Here is a 26,388-nt window from a genome sequence, read left to right on the forward strand (position 1 = left end):
CCCGTACCTGTACCCCACTCACTTGCTCTCCCATTACAGTGCCTTATATCCAGAAGAGCATCCTCACTGTGTGACCTTCTCTGGGGTCCTGATCTCTGTATTTACCAGGCCTCTTCCCACACCAGAGTGCCAGCTCTTGGTCGGGGGTCCTGATCTCTGTATTTACCAGGCTACACCCCACACGAGAGTGCCAGCTCTTGGAGATCACAAACTTGCTCACCCCCCTACCCTTGGACAGTGCCAGCCTATACTGGGTACTCAGCAAATAAGTCTCAAATCCATGATTGCCTCAGATTTTCTCAACAGCTTTATATGGTGCTATTTCTGTATCGCTCATACAAGGGGAAACTGAGGCTCCAAAAGTTTCAGTAGTTTGCCTAAGTTCTCACAGCCACCAGATCGTGTGCCAGACTTTGAAATTGAGTCTGTTGACCTCTGAGTCCTCTGCCTCAGTGGGGCCTAGTCCCTGTCCTCGAGGAGATGGCTGTCTTGTCAGATTGGCCACTCCCCCGAGAATCAGGGCTTGGTGCTCTGGCAAAGGAAGCAGCTCACTGCTGGGGCTCAAGGAGGAGCAAGCACATTTGTTGAGGATGTGAGCAAAGGCTTCTCAGAGAGGGCATTTAAGGAAGCCTTGTAACAGTGTATTGATGGGAGAGGAATTTTTTGAGGATAAGGAATGGCATTCTACTTAGTGGAAACAGTAAAAACAGAGTAAAGGACACAAATACAAATAAAGGGAGTTTGCAGGCAATAGTGGGTAGTGTGGCTTAGCCAGAGGATGGAAGCTTCAATGCAGGGTTGAAAGAAGGAGGTGGACCCTGGATCTTTCAGGCTGCAGAGGGCGGGTTCACCCCTTGTGGCATGGGGAGTCCTGAGCTTTCTGAATGGTGATGGGGGCTGAAGAGTGAGGAGCCCAGCAAGAGGGACTCCTCAGTAAAGAAACAACCAGGGCCCTTGTCAAGGTGGATTCCAGAGTTATAAAGCTGGTTATTTTCAAGTAACTGTACAACCACATGAGAACCAATACGTCTTTGTTGTAGACGTCATGATGCTTGCTGTGCGTTCAAACTGTACACATGATTAGCTCATTCTTTTCATCCAAAGGACTTCTGTACTCCCAGTTTGCAAGACAAAACTTTCAGGGGTGAGTTCACTGTGTGTCCCCAGCCCTGTGCTAGACTGGCGGGGCCATCTGCAGGAGGACACACGTTCAAGTTCACTGCTGGATTCTGTAGCCAATTGCAGCTCTTTTCCAGTATGGGGAGGTAGCCTAGCCCAAGTGCTAAGGTAGGTGTCCCGCGTTTGAAGCCAGGTGAGGGGCACCCTTTCTGGGGGAGGTGAGGCTGGATGGTGGAAGGATTTGTGGGGGCAGAGAGACAAGCAACGAGCATTGAAGACCATGGGGATGCTATGTCTGGGGGCAAGTGAGCTCGGGGTGTGGCTGGTGCCCCTCGCCTGGACCCTCTTCAGCTTCAGCTCCATTCAGTGGTCCATCTGTCACCTGAGGAAGCCCAATTGCTGTTGTGAAAAGAGCATTTCTTGCAGGATTGCTTGCTTATTATTTTAAACCCTGAGTAGATTGTTTGAGGAGAAAAGGTGTTGTAAGAATCCAGTCATTCAATATCTGCTTTCATTGAGTGCAGTTTCCATCGTCAGCTGCGGCCTTCTTATCCTCCGCCTTCCTCAGAAGAGGGCTTCAGGCTGATGGGGTTGTCCAATATCTCTTAACCTGAGAGGCACCCACATGTCCCCTAGAGCAATGTTTCATTCACAGTGACTTCAGAGGGGCAAGAATACTGAGGCATTGCCTCTGGCCTGCAAGTCAGACTAGGGAAGTTTTTTTTCTGGACATTTATTGGCTTCTATCATGCATCAGTGTTGTTCTGGGCAATGGGGCAAACAAGAGGTGAAAGGACACTATATTACTGCCAGCAAAGAACAGTGGTTGGTATCCCTTTGAGCTCATGGGCCATGTGCACGTGATGTTCGTGCTTTTTGCCATGACAAGGCCAGCTGGACTCTTTGGGGGACTAATGTGGTTGAAGTCAAGCTGCCCCTGCTTGAAGTCTGATTCTGTCACTTGTTGGCTATGCGAACTTGGGTAAGTTACTTGATCTCTCTGATCAAGTTGTCTGATCTAGGTCTCAATTTTCTCCCCTAAAAGGTGTTCGCAAAAACTGTATAACTTGTAAAGTTTCAGAAGGGTGACTTAACATATTCTCAGCGCTGGGAAAGTAGTAGCTATGGTCACTGTAACTTCACATTTTTCTTGAAATAAACGTAATGAAATAACCTTTGAGAAGCTTTGTTTCACTGCTATCACTGTAAAATCAGTATAGTTTTCATCAGTAGTTGAAAACCATAAAAGTAAATGTGAAAAAAAAAAAAACAACACACCATTATGAAGTTATGGAGAGACAGGCCTGGCCTATGTCTGTTTCCCCATTAACATAGGGTGATGCCTACTGGTGGCACAGCGGGTTAAAGCACAGCACTGAGAAGCTAAAGCCACTTCCGCATGAGTTCGATCCCCGCCTGCCCCGGAGGAGATCCACATGGCGTGGCAGACCTCTCCTGACCCGCCCGCTGCTCCCCTCAGCAGTGTACTTGTTCGATCTGCCTGTTCTGCTCCCTGCTCTGTCTCTGGTGAAACCTCGCCGCCCTTGAGCCTCTGGCCTGTACCCCAGTTCTGTATGCACAAAAAAAAGGGTGATGCCTAAAGGCTTAAAGCGGTGATGACGGTTGAAATTGGACTTTTTCACTGTAGATATCATCATCTAAGTTCCACTTCTCAAAGTGTGGTAGAAGGACCAACCTCAGCAGCATCCCCAGGGAGCTCAACAACTTCAAAATGCTTATTCCTTGGGCCCACTCCAGAACCAACATTCTAACAAGATCTCCAGATGAGCTTGACGGTTGCTGTTTGAGAAGTCTGATCCTACTTGCCAGTTGTGTGCTTTACACATTTAGAGAGAGACAGACAACTTTCATTTTCTGAATTTTATAAACAAGGAGCTCAAGGCCTAAGAGTGACCTGTCTGAGGCCACTTAATGAGGTGGACACAGCGACGAATCAGAATTCAGGTCTCCAGACTCACTGTGCAGGGCCAAGTCCTCAACACAAGTCAAGTGCTTCCTTCCATACTGTGTGACTTTCAGTAAATTCCTAAGCTCCCTGAGCCTTAGTTTCCTTATTTGCAAAAGGGTGCTGAAAATAGCACCCTTCCTCTGAGGTTGTTGTCAGGAGTAAATGAAATGGTGGTCAATCAGGGTTGGCCTCTCTTATCATAAAAGACCTCAGGTCCATGCTGGCCTCTCCAAGGTCCAAACCAGTGTGGTGACCACACTGTCAGTTTCCCTGTGATTGCCAGTTCTACTTACTTTTGTACTACATATTAGGACTTGGGGATGAGTCATTGATGACCGTAAAATAATTTAGCATCTCACATTGATGACTATCATTTAGTTGTATTCTGTGTGAGTTTACTTTGCATTTGAATCCAACAGAGATCAGTGTGTGTCTTTGTGTGTGTGTCTTTGTGGGTGTGTTCAAGGTGGGACTGGCTTGCCAGGAGGAAGCAGGGTTGTTTTGGCAAGCCCCATACCTCACAATAATATCCACAGTGGTCTTGTTGTGTGAGTAAGTGCTGCCGGGAGCCTCCCCTTCCTTCAGGGAACAGAGCTGAAGTCCTGCCTTGTAATGAATTGTCAAGTGGAAACATCTCCCGAGCCTCACAGCAGCATCTGCTGTTTATGGAACTCACACTGGCTGCCGAGCTCCTCACAGACATCATTTCGTGTTTAGAACGGCTGCTAGTCGGATCATCTTGTCCTCTTAGTAGAGGAGTAATTCACATACCATAAAATTCACCACTTCACAGTGTCACATCCTGTGACTTGTTCATATGTTCACATCATGTGGCCATCGCCTCTGTCAGTGTTAGGACTTGTTTTCACCCCAAGAAGCCCGGTACCATGAAGGAGAGCTCCCTTCTTGCATCTCTCCCAGCGCCCTGCACCCGCCCTCTGCTTCTGTGAGTTTGCTTATTCTCAGCCTCACACCTAAATGAATCAAATGACAAGTGACCTTTCATGACTGGTTTTTCAATTAGCGTCATCTTTTTGGGATCCCCAGGAGGTGCCAGGCATTTCTACTCGTCCCCCACCCTTGGCTGGAGTTCTTCTTTGCCCTTCCCTGAATGTCATTTACTGGCCCTTCAAAGTGCTTTTTTTCTTTTTTTAAGAATAAACCAGTTCGGCCCTCCCTGGTGGCACAGCGGGTTAAAGCACAGCACTAAGAAGCTTAAGCCACTTCTGCATGAATTCGATCCCCGCCTGCCCCGGAGGTGACCACATGGTGTGGCAGACCTCTCCTGACCTGCCTGCTGCTCCCCTCAGCAGTGTACTTGTCAATCTGCCTGTTCTGCTCCCCTCGGTCTCTGGTGAATCCTCTTACCCTCCGCATCTCTGGCCTGTAATCAGTTCTGTATGCATAAATAAATAAATCTTAAAAAAAAAAAAGAATAAACCAGTTCTTTTTTTTTTGAAGATTTTTTTTATGCATACAGAACTGGGGTACAGGCCAGAGGTGCAGGGGCAGTGAGAGGTTTCACCAGAGACAGAGTGGGGAGCAGAACAGGCAGATGGACGAAGTACACTGCTGAGGGGAGCAGCGGGCGAGACAGGAGAGGTCTGCCTTGCCATGTGGGTCACCTCCCTAGCAGGGGATCTAACATGCTGCAGTGGCTGCAGCTAGTTTCCTAGCTGTGCTTTAACCCATTGTGCCACCAGGGAGGGTCTCAGAGTGCTTTTGTGGTAAAATTTTCCAGCTTCTTGGGACTCTCGAGCACCTTCTCCTATATCCTTTTTCTCCAGGTGGCCCAAGGTAGGTAAGGCCACTCTAGCAGTCTGGAGCTAAACACTGACACAATTCTTGTTTCTGGGCAAGGGGTTTGTCAAGAGGTATCAGGGCCAGGGCGCCTAACCCTTCTGGAGCTGGCCAGCTCTGGGAACGCTGTGCATAGATAGCTGTGAAGACTGGACTGATGGTGCCCAGTCCGGTGTCCGCACCACTCCTCAGTGGTGCTGGATGGGGTGTTTGCATGCTGCCTGCTCCGCCCATTCCCAGCTATAGAGATTTAGTGGGAGCCCAGTCACCACGGCACAGCTGTTTACCATTTTGCTCTTGCACCAGCTCTCCATGAAGGTGCTGGGAGTTTGGTCTTCTGCATGGGGTATTGGTTCTTTCCAGCAGACTTAGCTTTTAGTTTTCACTTTCATGTCTTGAAGCAATCTTTTTTCTTAGCCTCTGCCTCCTTGGGGAGTGCCTGGCCTGGCCCGGTTCTTTCTTCTGACAGCTGCTCAAACTCCCTTGTCTTATCTTTTTATTCTTACCCAGTTAAACTGAGCTCTCTCAAGGTAGGGGAGCCAGACTGCCTGGTTTGAATGCATCTCTCCTCTTTTTACCCACCAGGCCTGTTTCCACAGTGATAAAATGGGGGTGAACATAATAGGACTGACCTAAATTAGTTTCAGGTGTGCCCAGTGCTTAGAAAAGGCAGCACATAAGAAGTGCCCTAGAAAGCTAAGTTATTAGCTTATTTTTCTCTTTAGGACCACCCTCTGTCTGCGGCAAGAAGAGTCAACAAGTGCAGGTTGTGGAAAGACTCTGGGCTTTGGAGTTGGAGTATCCTGGGTCCAGATCTTAGCTCTGCCCTCACCACCATGAGAACCCGGGAGCCGGCTTCACCAAGCTTCAGATCCCCGCTTACTGAGCATGTGCTAGTACCTTCTAGGTGATTCAGAAACACTTGAGTGCACCTTGCAGTTTTCCCCTTTGGCAGGACCACTGGCCAAAGAGCCTTTGTTTAGTAGAATCCTGGAATCACAGGATGTTGGACCTGGTTGAGATCCTCACCCTTCCCCAACCCACAGTGCAAGCTCTCATTTTAAAAAAGGAGACAACGTTGTTTCTCTGAAACCCCATGACTTGCCGATAGTGGAGAACTAGGGTGAGAGCCTGGATCTCCTGAATTCAGCCCGGGGCTACTTCTGCAGGGGAGGCCAGTGTGCCTCTTTCAGTACCAGAGACAAAAGGACAAGAGAGAAAAAAGAAGCAGTGGGTCTTCCCTGAGATGTAGACAAGGCAAATAGCTTTCCATCTGCGATAAACCTGAAGCCTCTGCCTACGGCCAGACCAGCCAGCTCTCAGCAAACAGGAGTTATTGTCAATACTGGCACCATGATCATCCATCAGGGTCAAGTAACCACAGCTGGCAGGAGGCCTAGCTCTGTGCCTATGATTCTGAAACTCAAGTGGGCATCGGGCTTGGCCCCAACCCCAGATGGCTGGGCCCCAACTCCAGAGCTTCTGATTCTATAGGTTTTAAGAATGTGTATTTCTAACAATTTCTGGGGTGATGCTCTACTCGGTGTGGTGGACTAGCCCTGGCCAGCTGAGAGTGGCCCTTGGGTCTACCTGGTAGAAATGCAGGATTTTCGGGTCTACCCCAGGCTTGTAGCAACAGAATCTTTACCTTCACAGCATACCCTGGGACCTGTTTGCTTGTTGTAGTTGGAGAGGTGACAGTGTAGTGCAGGTTCTGCACCCTGGCTGCATGTGAGAATGACCTGAGGAGCCTTGAGAGACATGCCTTCCCCAGCCCAGTCCTGAGGCCCAGCTCACACCCAGTCAGAACTCCTGGGAGTGAGACTCGGGCGTCATGGGTCTTTAAAGTTCCCAGTTGATTTCAGGGTGTGACCAAGCCCAATGACCACCAGCCGGAGTCCACAGTGGCTGCTGAGAGCGGCCTGGGGATGATGGACCCTGTGGATGACTGAGAAGGACACTGAGGGTGTGAGAGCTGAGGTTCCTGCCCCCACGACCCACAGTCAATAGTAACACACCTGCGCTCCGGGTACCAGATAGGTCTTCCACCAATTTGGGGCTCTTACAGCCCCAGATCTCCTGAATACAGCTCCATGGTAACTGCAAACACCAGTGTCCACAGGAATTCATTGTACATCGTGGAAGAACCTGTCATCTCTCACTTCACTTCAGAGCAGTGGCCCAGTCTGGAGTGGCGACGTGCCGTAGGGAGCGCACACCCACTACAGTGAGGGCCATTCTCCAGATCCTGCTTACCACCCAACACAGGGCTCTAAGCTGGCTTCTTCCTCTAAAAACAGGGATGGAGGTCATTTGTTCCCATCTCCTGGAGCTGCTGTGACGATTGAGAGTTAAGATCATAACGCTTTTTTCCTTTTCTCTCTCTCTCTTTTTTTCCCCAACCCCTTACACTCCTGCTATGAGTAAAACCATCGGTATTTTTCTTTTTCTTTCTGGTTTATTTCTTTTTTTATTTTTATAATAGCTTATTTTTACATCATTTTGTGCATTTTTCCATCTCAGTTGCAATCCCCTCAGTTAGTTTCCCATCACCAAATCACCCGTGTGCCATCACCATAGTCCAGTGCATTTCCCTCCCCCCGCTGTTTTTGATCCCATTCCTCACTCCACCCCCACAAAATGTTGCTGGTATATAGCTATTCATCATTATCATTATTTTCTCACCTTTTCTGTTATATTCCTGCTATGAGTGAAACCACCCGGTATTTTTCCTTTTCTTTCTGGTTTATTTCACTAAGCATGATCCCTTCCAGCTCCACCCATCTTGCTGCAAAAGGCATGGGTTTATCTTTTTTGATTGCTAATAAAGTAAAAATGATAATCAATGAACAACTATGAACCAGAGACATTCTGCGGGGATGGAGAGGGGAATAGGATCAAAATTAGGGCAGAAAAGAGCACAGGACTATGGTGATGGCACATGGGTGAAATGGTGGTGGGAAGACCATGAGGATTACAACCGAGATGAAAAAATGTACAAAACGAAGAATGATGTAAAAAAAATATATATTAAAAAAACCCTACATTGATGACTTAATGACTTGTCCCCAGGAAGCATTTCTCATCTACACTTTGGGTGAGGTATTAGTGGCTGGGGGAGGATGAGATTGAGTCCATATGCCATGCAGATGCTGATGGGGGGGCTTGGAGTCTCCCCCTGTTACTAGAACCCCTGATCCCCTGTTGGGGCCTGGGGGCACGCACATGCCACCAAGTGGCATGAAATGCATGAAATGATTCCAGCACCAGGGCACGGCTTTGGGAAGCAGAAGGCAGGGCTCAGAGGTGGCGTCCTGGAGGAATGAACGCCCTCTGGGCTTTGCTCATGCCATGGGCCACATGGGTTGGCCTTCCCTCCACAGTCATCTCTCAGCCATCAGCATCCAGTCTGTCAAGGTAACCAACCAACTTTCCTGAGTTTTCTGGGGCTGAGGAAGGATTCCCCCAGTGCTAACACTGGGAATGTTCTGGACAAACTGGGACAAGATGGTTAGTTACCCTCCTAGAACCTTTGCATTTGGATTCTTTGATTTCCATCATCTTATCAAAATGACCTTGACATCTCACCATCAATACGAGCCTCATTTCCTCCTGGGAGGTTAACTCCTAGGGAATGTAATGAGTTAAAATATTAAAATTGCCTAGTACTGGACCTGGCACATAGTAAAAACTCCTTGATGCTACCTATGTTTGATTTATTGAGTTGAACAAGACCTTTAGGATTGTGGGTTAACCTGGTTCAGCAATCCCCTTTTCGATGACCCTGTTTGCTCACACCCAGCGATGTGATGTGGTCCTCACTTCCTTCTGAGGAACCCTTTGCTTTGGGACTAATTAGTGTCTATGCCACCAGTTCTGAGGATCTAAAGAGAACTCAACTCTCTTCTTGATGACCTATCGCTCCTATGGTTGCCTGTGTCTAGTCTTGTCTTCTCTTCTTTGAGTGGGGTCCTCCCTCCCCTAGTTAGTGTTGGTTGATAAACTGACTGCTGCCCAAAGAGGGCAAAGAGAGACCAAAGAAAGAGGGGAGGCTCCAGACCAATGGGTGGTCGTCTTCATAAGCAAGGGAACTTTCTTTGGAGGTTGTCTTTGCTGACCCCAAGGCACGTACATGTCAGTACCCACCAATTCAGTCTTGAAAGTTTGCATAGGGGCCTTCACTGCACTCAGTCACATAAGCTGCTTAGATGTTCTGAACTATATATTAGTATCTCAAGGCTGTGTTCTTTGGGCTTTGTCTGGAAACAGGGACATAAGAGAAAGGAGCTTCCCAAGGATGTGCACACATTTTTAACATTCTGCTTTTAAAAAAAGTGAATGCTGGGCCTTCCCTCTGGTGGTGCAGCAGGTTAAAGTGCAGCACTTGTGAAGCTCGCCGCAGGCACTTCAGCGCCAGTTCTATCCCCGGGCAGGAGGTGACCCACATGGTACGGCAGATCTCGCCTGTCTCACACTCTGCTCCCCTCAGCAGTGTATTTCAGTAGATCTGCCTGCTCTGCTCCCCACTCTGTCTCTGGTGAGTCCTCTCACTGCCCCTGTATCTTTGGCCTCTACCCCAGTTCTTGTATGCATAAATAAATACATCTTTAAAAAAAGTGATTGCGGCCCTCTCTGGTGGTGCAGCAGGTTAAAGCATAGCACTAAGAAGCTAAAGCCACTTCTGCATGAGTTTGATCCCTGCCTGCCTGGGAGGTGAGCACATGGCGTGGCAGACCTCTCCTGACCTGCCCACTACTCCCCTCAGTGGTGTACTTCGTTGATCTGCCTGTTCTGCTCCCAGGTCTGTCTCTGGTGAATCCTCTCACCCTCCACATCTCTGGCCTGTACCCCAGTTCTGTATGAATAAATAAATAAATCTTTTTTTTAAAAAAAAGTGAATGCTATAATCTAAACTATTAAACAAGAAGACAATGAATAGACATAGATTGATACCACTAACATTTGCGGGAGAGAGGAGAATTGCCAGAACTCCAGATAGGAAAAAAGCAAGAGTCACAAATAGGATTTTCCACAAAAGGAATAGAAAAGCTTAATTAACCATGAAAGACAATCAGCATTATTATTGAGAAAATTGCAGATTAAAGCAAGGAATCCCATTCCCCCAATCATACTAGCAAAAAAGAAAAAAAAAATGTAATGATCCTGTTACTTGTTAGATAGGATATTTGTAAACTTTGGCATTATATATTAGGAGTCATTTATTTATATACTCACTATATTTTCTTCCTTGTGAATAGCTTCTGTTCTTTTCCCATCTAATTTTTTTATGGTCTTAACTTTTGTACTGAATTATAACTTAAAATATTTAACATATTTTAAGTTATAATGAGAACTCTTTGTGTATCCTATTTTTTGTGGATCCTTTTCCACAATCTATTGTTTACCTGTTTCTTTCTTTTTTTCTTTTTAAAGATCTATTTATGCATACAAGAACTAGGGTACTGGCCAGAGCAGAACAGGCAGATCTACTGAAATACAATACTAGGTGGAGCAGCAGGTGGGTCAGGAGAGGTCTGCCAGGCCGTGTGGGTCACCTCCCTGGCTAGGGATTGAACTCATGCAGTGGCAGATAGCTTCATAGAACTGTGCTTTAACCCATTGCACCACAAGGGAGGGCCCTGTTTCTTTGAATTTTAAGTATCCAGGTCTTTTATATTTTTTACAGCTAGGTTTGTTGATCTGATCTGTTGTTGATGGCTCATAGATTAAGAAAGCTATCCTCACTTAAGAGATTGTATCCATGTTAAATTCTGTTTACTTGTGATATTTTTGGTTTGATTTCCAAGTATTTAAAGTGTAATTCTGGGCCCTCCCTGGTGGCAACGGGTTAAGGCACAGTGCTGCAGCCACTTCACTGAGAATTCGATCCCCGGCCAGGGAGCTGACCCACATGGAGCGGCAGACCTCTCTTGACTGACCGCTGCTCCCCTCAGCAATGTACTTTATCAATCTGCCTGTTCTCCCCACTCTGTCTCTGGTGAATCATCTCACTGCCCCTGTACGTCTGGCCGGTACCCCAGTTCTGTATGCATAAGTAAATAACTTTTTTTTTTTAAGTGTAATTCAGTCTAGTTTACTTTGATTTCTAGATTGAGAGTCTTTTTCCAACAAGATTGTGAATTGGTTATTCTGAGACTGGTTATTTATTACTCCTCTTCCCTATTGGTGAGATTTCCTTTATCATTCACTCAATTATGAATTTATCACGGACTATCCTTCCTGCACTATCTGTTTTTTTTCTGTGATCTGTTTTCCCAGTTACCCTTTGTTTTACTTACTGTAGCTTTGCAATGTAGGTCATTGCCTACCTCTTGCTTTAGAGCGTCTTGCTTGCTTCTTGCCCTTGGTGAAGCTGAAAACATTTTCATCAAGTTCAAAAAGAAAACTTATTTAGGATTTGGGTAGGAATTACATTAACTCGTGTAAATTAATGAAAATATAGATGCTTAATAATTTTTGCTATTATGTTTGGTTTCCACAGTTCCATGAACCCAGCCAGTGACCTGGCGGTAATGACTTGTCAGGTAGTGACTGAACCTGAACCTGCACACCCCTAAAATGCAGGGTGACTAGTCCAGGATGTAGGCACTGTTTCTTAGTCTTGAGATAGTTTAGTTCCATTAAACAGTTGTGTCCAGTTCCTGAGAGCACTGGTGAAGAGCCGTAATAAGAGGCATCTTAAAAGTTCACATGTAGGGATGTCAGAGAGAGTGTGCAAGCGAATGTTCTTGCTCTGTTCGCAAAGAGATGCAATTTACCTTGTCTGCAGTTCACAGCACAGCTCAAACAATGTTTTCAGTTGCAGTATTGGTTTCTCCTAGAGGTAAAATCCCTACTTTAGATGTGGGAATGTAAAGGAAATCTCCCAGTGCCCTTCTGGGCACTTCTAGGCTGGTGAATAACATTAGAGAGATAGATGAGGAAAAGGCTAAATTAATGTCTTTTAAAAAATCAGTATCAGGGCTTTCCCTGGTGGTGCAATGGGTTAAAGCACCATACTATGAAGCTCTCAGAAGCCACTGCAGCAGGAGTTCAAATCCCCAGCAAGGGAGCTGACCCACATGGCACAGCAGTCTCCTCCTTTCATGCCCACTGCTCCCCTCAGCAGTGTATTTCAGTCGATCTGCCTTTTCTGTTCCCCACTCTGTCTCTGGTGAACCCTCTCAGCCCCCATACCTCTGCCTTTACCCCAGTTCTGTAAGTGTAAATAAATCTTAAAAAAATTATCATTTCAGTATTTTGACTTATTTTCCATGAACAACTTAAAGAGCATACAATTTAAAAAAAAAATCTTTGTGAACTCTGCTCCTTTTCTTAATATTGGTCAAATGCTTTTTCCATTGTGATTCTCTTTGTTTTCTATTGTTGCCATTTGGAATAGGACCCTTAAAAACTGTATTTTATTGGTGGCATCTAGGAATATCTTTTGAATTTTGCACATTCATTTTATTGGCCACTTGGCTGAGATCCTTTTAATTTGTGTCGTTTGTCAGATATCTACTTTAGGGTTTTACGGTTTTGCAACCATTTCACATGCACATAACAGTCATTTCTCAGTGTTCCCCATGTTTCTGCTGTTTCATGGGCCAGAACTTCCCAGTCTGTCTGCAGGGATATTGGTGATGGGGAGCCCCCTAATTTTGCTCTTCGTTTGAAAGGGAAAGCCTTCTGATGTTTCCCTTGATGTTGTTCCTAGACTGTTTGAGGTCTTTGCCTTTACCCAAAAATGTTGTTATGATTTATAACAACCACAACAAAGACTCCATTCTTGCCCCTTGTGCATCTGGCATAAAGCACTGGAGAGCCTTTTGTAGAAACACTAGCTCTTTCTAGAATCCCCAGCTTGCCCCTGTCTTTGCGCCACAGAGCTGGTCCAGTTCCAGCCCCTGATCTGTCTCTTCTGAAAGCCCAGCCTCAATCTCTGGCAGGACTTGGCACTCGCTCTGCCAACCCTGCCGATGGATAGGAGAGCTGGTGCCTGATGTTGGACAGCAGCAGGGCTGAGGTTCTCTGTGCAGCCTGGACCAGATGAGGCAGTTGGTTCTCTTTTTTTTTGAATAATATAATAGTTTATTTTTACATCATTTTGTGCATTTTTCCATCTCAGTTGTAATGCCCATGGGCTTCCCATCACCAAATCACCCGTGTGCCATCACCATAGTCCAGTGCATTTCCCTCCTCCCAATGTTTTTGATCCCATCCCCCACTCCACCTCCATAAAATGTCTCCGGTATATAGCTCTCAGCAGGATGCCTTAAATCTCCTGTGGACCTTTAAACATGTGGACTTTCCCTTCATCCCACCTGTTTCCTTTCATTCCTCAAGTCAGCTAAGTGAGGTCACCAGTCCCCTGCCCTGCTATGAGCTTGCTAGCAAGACAGCTGGGGCCTGTGTGAGGTGGTCGCATAAAAAAGCAAGACACAAAAGGGAATTAATATAATGCAGAACAAAGAGGGATTGTCCACACTATGTGGGAGTCAGAGGCTGTAGCCACTAGTTGCTCAGGGCAGTCAGAGAAGGCTTCTTAGAGGAGCTGTCATCCGAACTGACAAATACGTCTAGAAAGCAAATGAAGGAGCAGGCCTTCAGTCATGATTAGTCCTTCGGATTTTGTGTTATTGTTGCTATTCAGAAGGAGAGGTTAAACACGATGTTCTTGTTGGCATTCAAGAAGGAATCCTATTGAATTTTGTGTTTTTATTTTGGAACAATCTTCAGTTGTTTAGAGCCTTCCTCAGCCTCATCGGGAAATGGACAAGAGTTGGCTGAGAGATGGGTCAGGGCCGTCTGAGTTGGTCAGTGTTCCTGAGGTTCCACGGTTGGGGAATGAGCAGTAATGGGGACACTCAGAAGGGAACATGTGTACCCTACCCGTTACCAACTGCCAGGGGCTTTGTTATTGCATTTAGAGCTTTTACTTGCATTTCATTTTGCAGACAACTCTGGTAAGTTAACGACGACACCCCCATTTCACAGATAAAGCAACTGAGGCTCAGGGCACTTCAGGGCTTAGATGAGCTGCTCAGTCGAATTTCTGAGCCCCCAGGTTTTCAGTGTCTCTCTGCTGCCATGTATAACAAATCTTTATTGAGATATAATTCACATGCTCTCTATTTTATTCACTTACAGTTCAATGATTTCAGTATATTCAGAGGTGTGCAATTAAACATCCCCACCATCAAATTTTAGAACACTTGTACCCTCACAAAGAAAGCTCCACCCTGGAGCTGTCATCTTGCAGCCCTCGAGGCCCAGCCCAGGTGAGCACAATCCTACCTTCTGTCTCCATAGGTTTAGGTCACTCTGGACATTGCATATAATCGCATTTGTGGACCATGTGACTTCCTCACTCAGCATAAGGTTTCAGGTCCATTCAAGTTGTATCAGCACTTTGCTTCTTCTTTTTTTTTTTTTTTTATTGCCCAATACTATTCCTTTTAAAGGAGATGCTATATTTGCTTATCTGTTCTTCTGTGCTTGGACATTTACGTTGTTTCCACTGTTCTGGCTATTGTGGAAAATACCACAGCATTCACCAGTGCGACTGTAATGGGGCAAGCACTCGTTTCTCCTGGGTATGTGCCAGGGGGTGGGGAGGGCTTGTGGGCCCACATGGTAACTGTGTTTAACCATCTGAGGAGCTGTGGCTTCACTGCTGCCCCTCACACCTGCTTGCCTTAGAGTGAGGGGACTGGGAAGAAGGCCGACCACAAAGTCTGTGTGACTTGCCTGTTCTCAGAGACATGGGCTGTTATAAAGTCCTCACAACCCTGCAGCTTCTCTGCGGGGTCTTTGGTGACTCCAGGGGGACACTTGGACTCCACAGGGCCTCAAGCACATGGCTGTGAGTACGGGTTGCCATTGAGCTCTGCCTTTGGCATCCGGCTGATAGGCTAAGGAACAAAGAAGGTGCTAGAAGCAACCATAAGACACAAGGTGTGAGTTGGGAACACGTGTGCTTAATGATGATGAGGGAGGCTCTTGGGAGGGGGAAGGCAGTGTCTGGAGCCTGCATCGTGGGAAGGGGGAGTCCAGGCCCAGGTCTGTGTGGTTTGAGGCAAGTTCTTGGGCAGCAGTGGCCGCTAACTCTGGTCTTTTCTCTTTGGCTGCAGATCTGGCTGAATGCAAGTTGGTTTCCTTCCCCATTGGCATCTACAAGGTCCTGCGCAATGTCACCGACCAGATCCACTTCATCACGCTGGCCAACAATGAGCTCAAGTCCCTCACCAGCAAGTTCATGACCACATTCTGTCAGCTCCAAGGTAGGCCGTGGTCAGCTGGTCAGCTCAGGCTGCAGCCCTGACAGGGCATGTCATGACGGATATTCATCCCTTGTTAGCTAGACCTGAAGTCGTTCCCAGAGGAGGCTATGAGGGCGGACCTGTGTCCTCCCTGCCACCAGGAAATCTTTAAAGACCACCCCTGCCTCTAGCTGACTGGGAGTCTGATTGACTCATGAGTCAAGGGTGGGGGCCTGGTGTGGCCTCTTGTTCTGAACACAAGAATCTTGTGTGAGGTCCAAGCCAAGGACTAGTTATTCCTTGGTAGAATCAACCAGCCACGCTTGTGACTCCCCAGCCTAGTATTGTTCTCTGTGTAACTGTCTCTGGTCAGGAGTGACAGATGTAGGATGCTGGTGTTTTCTCTGCCAGACACAGAGCAAGAGGATGGGGAAGCGTGGCATGGAGAAGTGTGGGAGGATAGCAGGTAGGTGGTGTAGAGTCTCTCAAAATTGCTCCTTGGGAGGGAAGACCTGGATACTCCTCTCTCCGGAGAGCAGGCCCTCTGGCCTTCTGTGAGTGTCCACTGCCCCTCAGCGACCCACAAGGTGGAGCCTGGGTGCTTGATGTGTATCCAAAATGCTGGAGAATTGAGGAGGGCAGAGTGGGTACCAGAGAGATGATTCTTACCTTCTGAAAGTCTCTACTCACTAAAGGTATGAAAGTGCCTGAGAGCCTTTTAGAGAGTATGAACCAGAGACTGCTGATAGAACCAGGGAGGCCTGAGCAAGACTATCTCAGAGCTGGTGGTAGGTTTTTGGGAGGGATTTGCACAAAGCTCAGAGGGGAGAGGGAGGCGTGACTTGGCAAACAGGGACAGGGACAAGAAGCATGAAGGTGGTGGCTCAGAGGCATAGGCTGGATGCACACGGAAGCCGAGGAGGAGGGATGGGTCTTTGTAGGTATTGCATTGGCGCCTGAAATGCAAAAGTACTTACGAGTGGACGAGTGGAGGGTGGTTTGTGTCGGGTGGAGGAGGAGCGAGGGTAAGATTTGTTCCCACAGGCACCTGTGGGCACTTTCAACCTGCTCTACTTTTCCCATACTTCCTTTTCTTATGGCTGCTTCTTTGCAAGGTCAGATTGGCTCTCAAAGCCAGCGGTCCCTTGGACCATCATTTCTTGATCCTGACTGAACTGAGACCCATCAAAGGCACTTTACTATTAACACTCTTGCCTTGTCTCTACCCCAAGGCCAGTTGAATCACAATGACTGGGTTGGGACTGGGCCTAGGTGTCTGTTAAACTTAGACTGCTTATAAGTCTCAGCAGTCGGAGCTGGGACCAGAGTTCAGGGGGCATCAAATGCCTAGACTAGCCTGTAAGTATCAAGTGATTGGGTTTTATGATGAGAGGGGGTGATGGGGACTGTGGCAAACTAGTACATGACCTGCTTGGTTTCAGTCAGGTGTGTTATGGGATTGTTCTATTGTTTTATTCAATAGAAGCTAGAAATAAAGATTTTTATGTGAATCTTATCAATATGAAGAAATTGTTACCTACAATTGCAAACATAATTTAGTCCAAATGCCACTAGTTGGGAGTATCTCCCAGAAAGTATTAGCGCTGTCTCTGCCATCTCATTTCATGGATGGTGAAGGAACCATGAAGGAGACAGGGTTTCGTCTGGGGTGTCAGAGCCGTCCACCCAGATGGTCCCCCACAGAAGCCAGCGCTGCCTCTCCAGCCCACTTGGAGTTCACTCAAGGGTCACTCAAAGCTGTATCTAGTCAATTGAAATTGGCTGTTTTCCAGAGGAGGATAGATAAAGAATGGAGAGCAGAGTCAGACTGGGCTGGCATCGTGCACAACCAGGCAGGAGGCTTCCTTTCAGATCGGAGAGTTTGTTTGCGCTTTCTTTCTTTCATCCTTCACGTGAGCGCTGCCTGTTCCAGACCTGTGTCTGGAGGCTGAGAAACAAAGGCAGTGGGCTAGGTCTCTCCTTGATGGAGCCCATGGTCTCAAAATAGAGTTGTCACCGGCACTGAGTGTGGCGATACTGGCAAGGACAAAGTGCTGGGACTGTCAGAGAGAACTGACTTCCCCTGAGAGTAGCACAGCAAGGAAGCTGTGGTTTGGGAGCAAAGATTTTCAAGGGCATGGCCATTCGATAGCACCCTGTGAGATGAATATTTAGGCCCTTGCCAGGGTGACCAGTTCAGAGAAGGGCAGCTTGGAAGCCCTTGGTTTTGTGCCTCAGCCTCGGAAATATATTTCTCTTAAGACCCTTCTCGTCAAAAGTCTGTTAAGAGGTGCAGTTGAACTCCCTCCTGTGCTGCTTGTAGGGCCTGCTCCCCACTTGCTGCCTCTGATTAGAAAGAGAAGGTCATGGTATGTCCAGGAATTGAATTTCACAGAAGTGGCAGCAGATTGAAGGCTGGTGACCAGGGGCGGGAGGGGCTGGAGCTGAGAGGTGGCCCAGCCCAGCGTTAGTTGTGATTTCTCTTTCAAATAGGAAAACGCCCTCCTTTTGTGTGCGAAGAGGCTTGAGCAGGCTTTGCTGGACTCTGCTTAGCCTTCCGGTGTCCAGGCTGTGTGACTGACAGAAGAGGTGGGCCCCCTCCGTGCTGGGGGAGAGAGCCATCTGCTGACACCTCGCCTGCCAAGTTGTCACATACGGGTACCCTGGGACTGTCTTCTGTTCTTGGTCCCCTCACAGCTAGGTCATCTTCAAAGGATCCCGTCCCCTTGATGTCCTTCTCTCATTTTATGGAAGGAATAAGCAAAGCCTGAGAAAACCAGTGGCACAAATGGCATTGTCCAGAAGGCAGGCCGGCCTTATGGAGAGTGTCCCCACATCTCCGTGTCCCCACAGCCTCCTCAAATCACTCTGCTCTTTTTATTGAGCCTGCAGCCAGGAGTGTGAGTCTCTACGGACATAAATGAGGGCCACTCACATGCCAGCAGGTAGAGGCTGATTACAGTTTGTTGGGGGAGGGGTAGCAGCCACTGTCACCTGTATTTGCAGACTCAGAGGAGGCCAGAGGTGTGGGAGAGCTTTGTTGTGTAAAAAGGGAAGGGCTCAGGGTGGCTGGTCAGCACACCAGCCTCAGCTGGCAGAGAGGCAGCTGATGTGACTGACTAGGCTCTGTGTTTGGCTTTCTCTGGTGGCCCTTGGTTTGGAAGTGGGCACATTGGGGACACTGGACACTCATAATCAGGCACTGCCTCTTTGGGGCTGATTGTTGCAGGGTTTTGTTAGTCTGCCTGACCCTGGTTAGAGATGGTGCCTGTGTTCCCCAGCTTCCGGGTAGCTGGTAGCTATAGAGAATGGTTGGTTTCCTGGGCAGGTTGGGGGCCAGAGTTCTAGCTTTGTATTGTCTTTCAGCTCAAATTGGGGTTCCTCAGGACCCTCTGACCTGCATCAGGTGGTAGGCGTGAAGAGATGACACAGCTACGCAAACTCACACAGGGTGTCATTGTGCGTGGGCCTCCCAGCGGTCCCCATGCGTCATCTCATTTAATCCTCACAGCACTGGGAGGATGGGAAGGATAAGCATCCTAGAGGAGCCACAGGGGAAGCAGGGGAGTCCTCAGGGCCCAGCACTTCCTGAGACGTCAGGAGAAAAGCCCCCTGGGGCAGTCTGCAAAGGGCTCCTGGCTGCTACCTGATAGCCTGTTGTCCTCCCCTGGGAGCAGGGGGTGTTTCAGGCAGCTGTAACTCCTTTGTTTGCTGCCAGAGAAATCGGTGTAATTTTCCTCATTACATCAGCCATCAGGACAGAGGGAGGAAGTACGCGGTTTTTCTTTCACCTAGGGAAGCTGCTGGGGGCTGTACCTCATTTCCGCTCACCCTGGGCCTGGAGTCTTCTGGAGGGCACCCACCTGCTTGGTGCCTGGGGGTGAATTCAGGAGGAGGGAAAGGGGAGCTCCTTTGATGGAACTGTGTTTAACCGGCAGAAAAGGGTGAAGGAAGTGGCTGATTCCTCTTCCTCAGGTCAGCCTTCAAAGCTGCCTTTGTCCATGGCCCTGTAGTCTTGGGAAGAATTTGGGGCCAGGACGGGGCTGTGCCAGTGGACAATATGTTCCAGGCCTCAGAGGACTTTTTTCCTGGTATTCTGGGAAGCATGTCAGTGGTTGGGAACAGTGGGCCCTCTGAATCAAGTACCCCAAAAACAGTAGGGGACGGTGGGGTCACAGTGCATTTTGCCTCTGCTCTTCTTACTTGGCTTGGATCCTCTGGTTTTACTTTTGTTTAGAGATTGGTACTTAGTGGATAGGGAGTAGGAGGGATCTAGACCCCTGCTGGGAAAGCAGGGCAGCAGGTGAAGCTTTGCGGTGGTCACCTGATGGCTTGGTTTTGCTTTTAATCAGAATCTTTAGCCAGGCAGAGCTACCCCTACAACAACTGTTTGCCCCTGGAATAGTGGAGCCTGGGAACTGACCATCTAGATTCCTGCCTGATATCAAGGCTGGATATGATTGTAGCCTTCTGCATCAGTTTGGCCATCAGTCCTCAGGGCATCTGATCCTAGGGGTTACCTGGCTGACCTGAGTGGGGCAAAAGCCAAGCTGCGTGCATGCTTGTGGGTGTTACAGGGCAACTTCAATGTGAATTAGATTGTCTGACTGTAAGGTCCTCACCCATGTGCTTAAAGGGACTTATAAGATTCAGCTTCAGACACACACAAAAGGGTTAATAATGGGTTTATTTACAAGGGAAAGGGAATTGAATAACTCAAAGGAAAAAGAGTGAGAGATAAGTTGGGTAAAGCATCCTACGAGTTCCACTGACCTGGAACCCCAATAGCACTCTGAGAGCCGGCAAAAAGCCAAGAGACAAGTCACGAGTCGAGAGGCCAACACCCCAAAAGCCTACAGGTCTAGTTTTATATCAAACCTGGTTGCTTAACTCCACCTTCAGGTCCCAGCCCCTCCCTTTGGCGATAAGGGAATTTGTAGTTCCTGTGTCTTGGATGGGGGTGGAGTCCACAAAACCTGTATCTATAGAGTTTGGTCAGGACATCCTTTCCCTCTAGCATGGGCAGTGTGTCAGCCAGACACCCAAGTGCCCAGAAGCACCCAGGCCATTGGACATGAGTGTTTTAAAGCCATTGGTTACACTGAGACATCATCAGGCACAGAAGTTACCCTGTGGTCAGGCTGAACCAGGACCTGAGACATGAGACTGGGCCTGTTGGTGGTCAAATCACTGACACCAAGCTCAAGCCCAGTTCTGGATCCAGGCTGGTCCTAACTCTCACACCTTCTGCCTGTGGTTGGGTGTGGCCAGTGGGCACCTCAGCCGGAGATGGGGGAAAAAAGGATTATCATATCCATAAATTTTTCCCCAGCAGGGAAACGTTTCCTCTCCAGGCAGCCTGTACATAGCCCTCGCCATCCAGACCTCCTGTGGGTGGTGATAGCTCCCTGCTGCATGGTTATTGCACCACCCCTTGAGATTGCCATGCAGCCTCCCACATCTTGGTCAATGTTTGTTGAAGTTAACCCTCTTTGGGGCCCTCCCTGGTGGCACAAGGTGTTAAAGCACAGCACTGTGAAGCTATCAACAGCCACTATGGCATGAGTTCGATCCTTGGCCAGGGAGCTGACCCACATGGCACAACAGACCTCTCCCGTCTCGCCAGCTGCTCCCCTCTGCAGTGTATGTCACTCGATCTGCCTGCTCTGCTCTCTACTCTGTCTCTGGTGAATCCTTTCACCACCCCCATGCCACTGGCCTGTACCCAGTTCTGTATGCAAAAATAAATCTTTAAAAAAAAATTAACCCTCTTTGAGAGGAAATGCAGATGGCCAAAGGCATATGAAAAAATGTTCAACATCACTCGTAATAAGGGAGATGCAAATTAAAACCACAATGAGATACCACCTCACCCCAGTGAGAATGGCACATCCTCAAACAACTAGCAACAACAAATGTTGGTGAGATATGGAGAAAAAGGAACTACCTGCACTGCTGGTGGGAATACAAACTAGTACAACCACTATGGAAAACTGTTTGGTGTTTCCTCAAACTGCTTAACATGGAGCTTCCCTATGACCCAGCAATCCCATTTCTAGGTATCTACCCAAAAGACACAAAAACACTGATTCAAAAAGATACCTGCACCCCCATGTTTATTGCTGCTTTATTTACAATTGGAAAAAAATGGAAACAGCCCAAATGCCCCAAAGTAGATGACTGGATTAAAAAGATGTGGTACATATACACAATGGAATATTACTCAGCAACCAAAAAAAAAAAAAAGAAAGAAAGAAAGAAACACATGCCTTTTGCAGCAACATGGATGGAGCTGGAAAAGATCATGCTTAGTGAGATAAGCCAGAAAGAAAAGGAAAAATACTGGATGGCTTCGCTCATAGCAGCAGTATAATGGACCAGGTGAGAAAATAATAAGAATAATGAACAACCATAGACCAGAGACATTTTGTGGGGGTGGAGTGGGGAATGGGATCAAAAACAAAGGGGGGAGGGAAGTGCACTGGACTATGGTGATGGCACATAGGTGACTCGGTGATAGGAAACACATGGAGATTACAATTGAGGTGAAAAAAAATGTACAAAATGATGTAAAAACAAACTATTATATTATTAAAAAAAAATAACCCTCTTTGAATCATCTTACGTTGGGTGTGACATCTGTTCCTGGTTGGGAACTGACTGGTGCTCTGCCACTTATTAGCTTGGTAGCCATGACAGCTTGTTTAATTGCTCTGTGCCTCAGTTTTGCCTTTGAATTAGGGGACTAGAATAAAATGATAATAGTCTCTACCTCTTAGCATTCTTGTGGGGATTGAATGAGTTGATCCAGAAATAGCCCTGGTAGCAGCCGCTCCCCCTATGCTGCATAACACAGTGTCTGGCACTTAGCTGGTATTCAGCAATGTTCTTTAAGAGGGTGAATTAATAACTTTGTACCTCATGACCTCATGCCAGCAGCATAGTGCCTAGCCCTCCACCCCCACCACCTGCCAAGTGTCCATGTCTTAGTTCTTAGAACCTGTGACTTTGTTACCGAGGGGCCAAGAGAGTCTGCAGGTGTGATTAACTAGTGGACCTTGCCATGGAGAGAGGTCCTGGACTAAGTATGGGGCAGATGCCAACACAGGGTCTCTCTAAAGAGGCAGGAAGGCCAGAGTCAGAGAAGGAGCTGTGAAGACAGGACCTGAGGTTGGAGTGCTGTGGCCACAAGCTAAGGAATGTGGGAAGGCTCGAGAGCTGGCAAGGTCAAGGAGTGGACTTTACTTTAGAATCGCCACCTCTCGAAGACCCATTTCGGTCTTCTGACCTCTACAAGTGTAAGGTGATAAATTTGTTTGCTTTAAGCTACTAAGTTTGTAGCACTTTTTCACAGCAGCGGCAGGACTAATGCACACCAGGAGAATCGAGGTTTCCTGCTTGGATGTCTCCACCTTGCTTACTCTCCAGCCCTCCTTGCCACCCCCATCTCACTTGGCGTTGGCAAACCCTCCCGGTTTGCTCAAGGAGCTACCTTTTCCTCGCAGCCCCTTCCAGCGTTTGACCTGCCTGACTTGGTAGAGCTCAGAATTATTCAACATGCTGCATTCAAGCCATTCTCAGAAGTTGCTCCGTCCTTGTAGTGGTATGACTTGAGGAGTGCAAATGAACTTGAATTGTCCCCAGTGGGGCAGAACCTGAGACCTGCTTTCTTCTCCAGCTCAGCCTGGGCTAATCATGCTGGCAGGAGGGGAAGAACATCTCTTCAGAATATCAAGGCAAGAGTGTGTGCTCCACGGGGCTCCTCAGCAACAGAGAGCTGTTCTATTTCTCTATAATTGCATAAAAGGCTGCCCTAAGACTGACTTGTTTTAAATAACAATGCTATTTCCTTCAGCTTGGGAGGGGTCTGGTCGCTGTGGGGTGTTCATCTGCTCCTCCTTGAAAACAGAGGTCACTCTCTGAGGAGGGAGGTCTCTCACGCTGCTAGCCTTGCTCCACACACCCTCCCATGTGCTTGGATTCACAGCTGGAGTCCAAGAGGAAGGAGTGATGGCGCAGAGTGGTGCTTAATGCCTGTGCTTGGAGGTCCTGGAAGGTCAGTCACTTCACTGCCTTTGGTTGGTCAAAGCAGTCACACAGCCAGCCCAGATTCCAGAGCAGGGGAGCTAGACTAATAGAAATTGCAGCAAAGTCTCATTGCAGCAAAGGCATGGGGATGAGAGAAACTGCTGGGCTGTCTGGGGAAATAGTCTGCAGGGTAGCTTTCTTAGTTTATTAGCTGAACACTGATGGATGACAATTTTAACGTTCCTATATGCTCAGCTCATGAGTGTACCATTTGCTATGCACTGTGCTAGGAACTATGAGGAAATCATTTTCTACGGGGGTCAGAAAACCTGACCTTTGCTTTCCCAAGCTGTATGACCTTGGGACAAATACTAGACACTTGGAGCTTCCATTTTTTCATTCTGATATGGGCATAATAACATGACTTCTGGAAAGTATATACATGTCATATGCTGCTTGTTATCTTTACTTATATATTCATATAAACCAAACTATAGCCCTTTTTTTAGAAAGTGACAGGAAAATAAATACATTCCCCTTGGAGGAGAATTGGAGGCAGCCTGGAAAGGCATTCCTGCCTCACAAATGGAATATCCCTCCATCTGGCATTCTGACCACCCCTGGAAGTCAGCAGACCTTGCTGGCCTCACTGTGCACCCAGGACTCGGTACCACCTGGCACATGAATCTCCCTCCTCTTCCCCAGGCATCCAGTTCCCCTGCCCAGAGGCAAACACTCCTGCCAGTTTGGGAGGTAGCCTATGCCGATATGAATGTTAATGTACTTGGTGTGAACAGGACCATGGGCAGGCAAGCGGTGGCATGTTGTAATTTTACAAGTGCAGATTTATTTAAATATGTACCAATCTGTGAAGTCAGCAGTGATCACGCCTTTGTTGTAGATGAGGAAACTGAGGCAGACAGAGCATAAGTAACTTGCTGGAGAACAGTGAGAAAGAACGTGGTAGAGACTGTGGTCCAGATCCAGAGCTCCTTTGCAGCTGTTTTGCAACTTGCTTTGTAAAATTCCTGATCTACTTTAGAAACTGGTCCCTGTCAATACGATGAGAGCTGCCTTATTCTTTTCGTGGGGCAGAATGTTCAGCACCTGATTTTAGTCTGTCCGACAGTGAGTTGGAAAGCTTTCTCACCTCTTCCTTCTGTCCACCCAAGCAGTGGGTGGGAACCTCACTCTTCTGTTCCCTGTGGACATCAACCTTGTGTGTCTTTGGGTGAAGCTTTCTTAGTGCTGAGCATGGGCCATCTCAAAGATATTTATTGCCCTCCTCTGACTCTATCCTAAGGAGAGGTGCAGGACAGTTGCAGGCATGGACAATGATTGCATCCGAGGTGCTGATTGACCGCAGTGAGCAGGTATTTTTGGAACTGGCAGATTCTCTCCCAGCCCAGCTGCATAATTATTGCAAGCCCGCCTCGTCTGTCCCTCAATGCAATCAATAGTCCTCCTCTCTCCACTGAGGTCAATCTTAGTTTTGTGAGTCAGCCTTGGCAGTTGTCCAAGGTAGAGATGATGCGGAAGTAATAAGAGGCACTTGGGGAAAGAGAGATTCATTTAATAGACACTAGAAACCATATTCAGTAGGGGTAATATATAAAGGGATGTCATGACTGTAATGAGCTGGAGACAGCTTGGGAGCAGAATAGAGTCTTCTTCCATGTTCTCTGGTCATCTTGGGAGGACAGGTTGTTTAAGTCTGAACTCTGGCATAGGAGAGCAGAAAGAAGCATCTGGAGCTCGCTAATACAGTCTCCTGGAATCTGAGAACCACAGCCCTCTGTGCAAGAGGAGGGTCTGACTCTGGGCTTTGTTATGACCCCAACAATGAGAAGGGATGTATTGTGATCCCAGTGATGAGAATAAGGTCAGACATGGTTGTGACTCTGTTCAGCTGGAGAATAGACACACTGACTGATCAGGTAGGTGGGGCTATTGGTCACACTTTTGTTCTTCCTCTGACATGAAAGCAACAGAGAAAATCTGAAATGGTTGCTGGGGAGACAGAAAGTCCAGGAAGTTAAGCAAGATTGGGACTTTGACATTTCGGGATGTCAATCTCAGGTAATTTCTTCCCTCTACAAGGGACTTAGAAACATCTCCATGGTTTGATTCCTATCCAAAACCTCTAGGATCTGTTATGAACAACTGTGAACACATCCACTTGACTATTGGATAAATGGATCAGTTCCTTCAAACAACAGTCTACCAAAATTCAACCAGGATGAAATAGACAAGCTGAATAGTTCTATAACCATTAAAGAAATTGAATTAATAAGTCCAAAGATTCCCAAAAAGATATTTGTATTAAGCCCAGACGATTTCACTAGAGAATTCTATCAGAATTTTAAGCAAAAATTAACATCAGTTTTATATGACTTCTTCCAGAAAATATAAGGACATACTTTCCAAGCCATGTTACAAAGCCAGCACTTAAATTTGAAATCCAGATAAAGACAATTAAAAAAGGAAAGAAAGAAAATTACAGCCCATTATTTGCTATTTATTTTTTATGAACTAAGGCACAAAAATTATCAGAATAATATTGGTAATCAAATTCAGCAGTGTGTGAAAAGAACTATATGCCATAACCAAGTGGTATCAGTTTTTCCAGATGTGCAAGACTGAGTCAACATTTGAAATGAGTCAGTGTAGTCCACTTTGACAAAAGGCTAAAGAAGAAGGGTCACACAGTTATATCTCGACAAAGCAAAAACATTTGACAAACTCTAACACTTATTTATGACTTAAAAAAAAAAAAAGAACCAGCAAAGTAGGAATCCAGGAAAAGGACCTCAAGTTTTCAAGATCATCTACAAAAATCCCACAGTAACATCAGACTTAACAATGAAATGTTTTCTACCTAAGGACTGGAAATACAGGGGAATTTCTCATCCTGGAAATGCTAACCACTACAATAAGACAAGAACAAGAAATAAAACGTATACAGACTGGAAATTAAGAAATATAACTGTCCCTACTTATAAGTGACTTGATTGTCTACATAGAAAACCCCAAGGAGTCTTAAACACACACAACCCTCCTACAACTTATAATCTAGCATGTTCCAAGTTCATAAGATCAACATACAGCCTACTAGGTCAATCACACTTCTCAAGTGCTTTCCTTGGCTTCCCACCTCAGAGTAAAGGTCCCCAGAGCCCTGCACAGCCTGGGTCCAGCCTTATCTTTACC

The 26,388-nt window shown here is 47.1% G+C and overlaps 1 protein-coding gene across 2 annotated transcripts in view; it reads left to right on the forward strand.

Moving 5' to 3' along the window:
• Nucleotides 1–26,388, forward strand: part of LRRC20 (leucine rich repeat containing 20) — a 77,042-nt gene that overhangs the window by 21,700 nt on the left and 28,954 nt on the right. For both annotated transcript variants that reach the window (XM_012723965.1, XM_004680808.2), the window contains one exon: nucleotides 15,022–15,171. In XM_012723965.1, the coding sequence (XP_012579419.1) occupies nucleotides 15,022–15,171 (150 nt within the window). The remainder of the gene's footprint in view (nucleotides 1–15,021; nucleotides 15,172–26,388) is intronic.

Source organism: Condylura cristata, unplaced genomic scaffold, assembly GCF_000260355.1.
Source record: "Condylura cristata isolate star-nosed mole 26May11 unplaced genomic scaffold, ConCri1.0 scaffold00011, whole genome shotgun sequence".
In the NCBI taxonomy this organism is placed as follows: domain Eukaryota; kingdom Metazoa; phylum Chordata; class Mammalia; order Eulipotyphla; family Talpidae; genus Condylura; species Condylura cristata.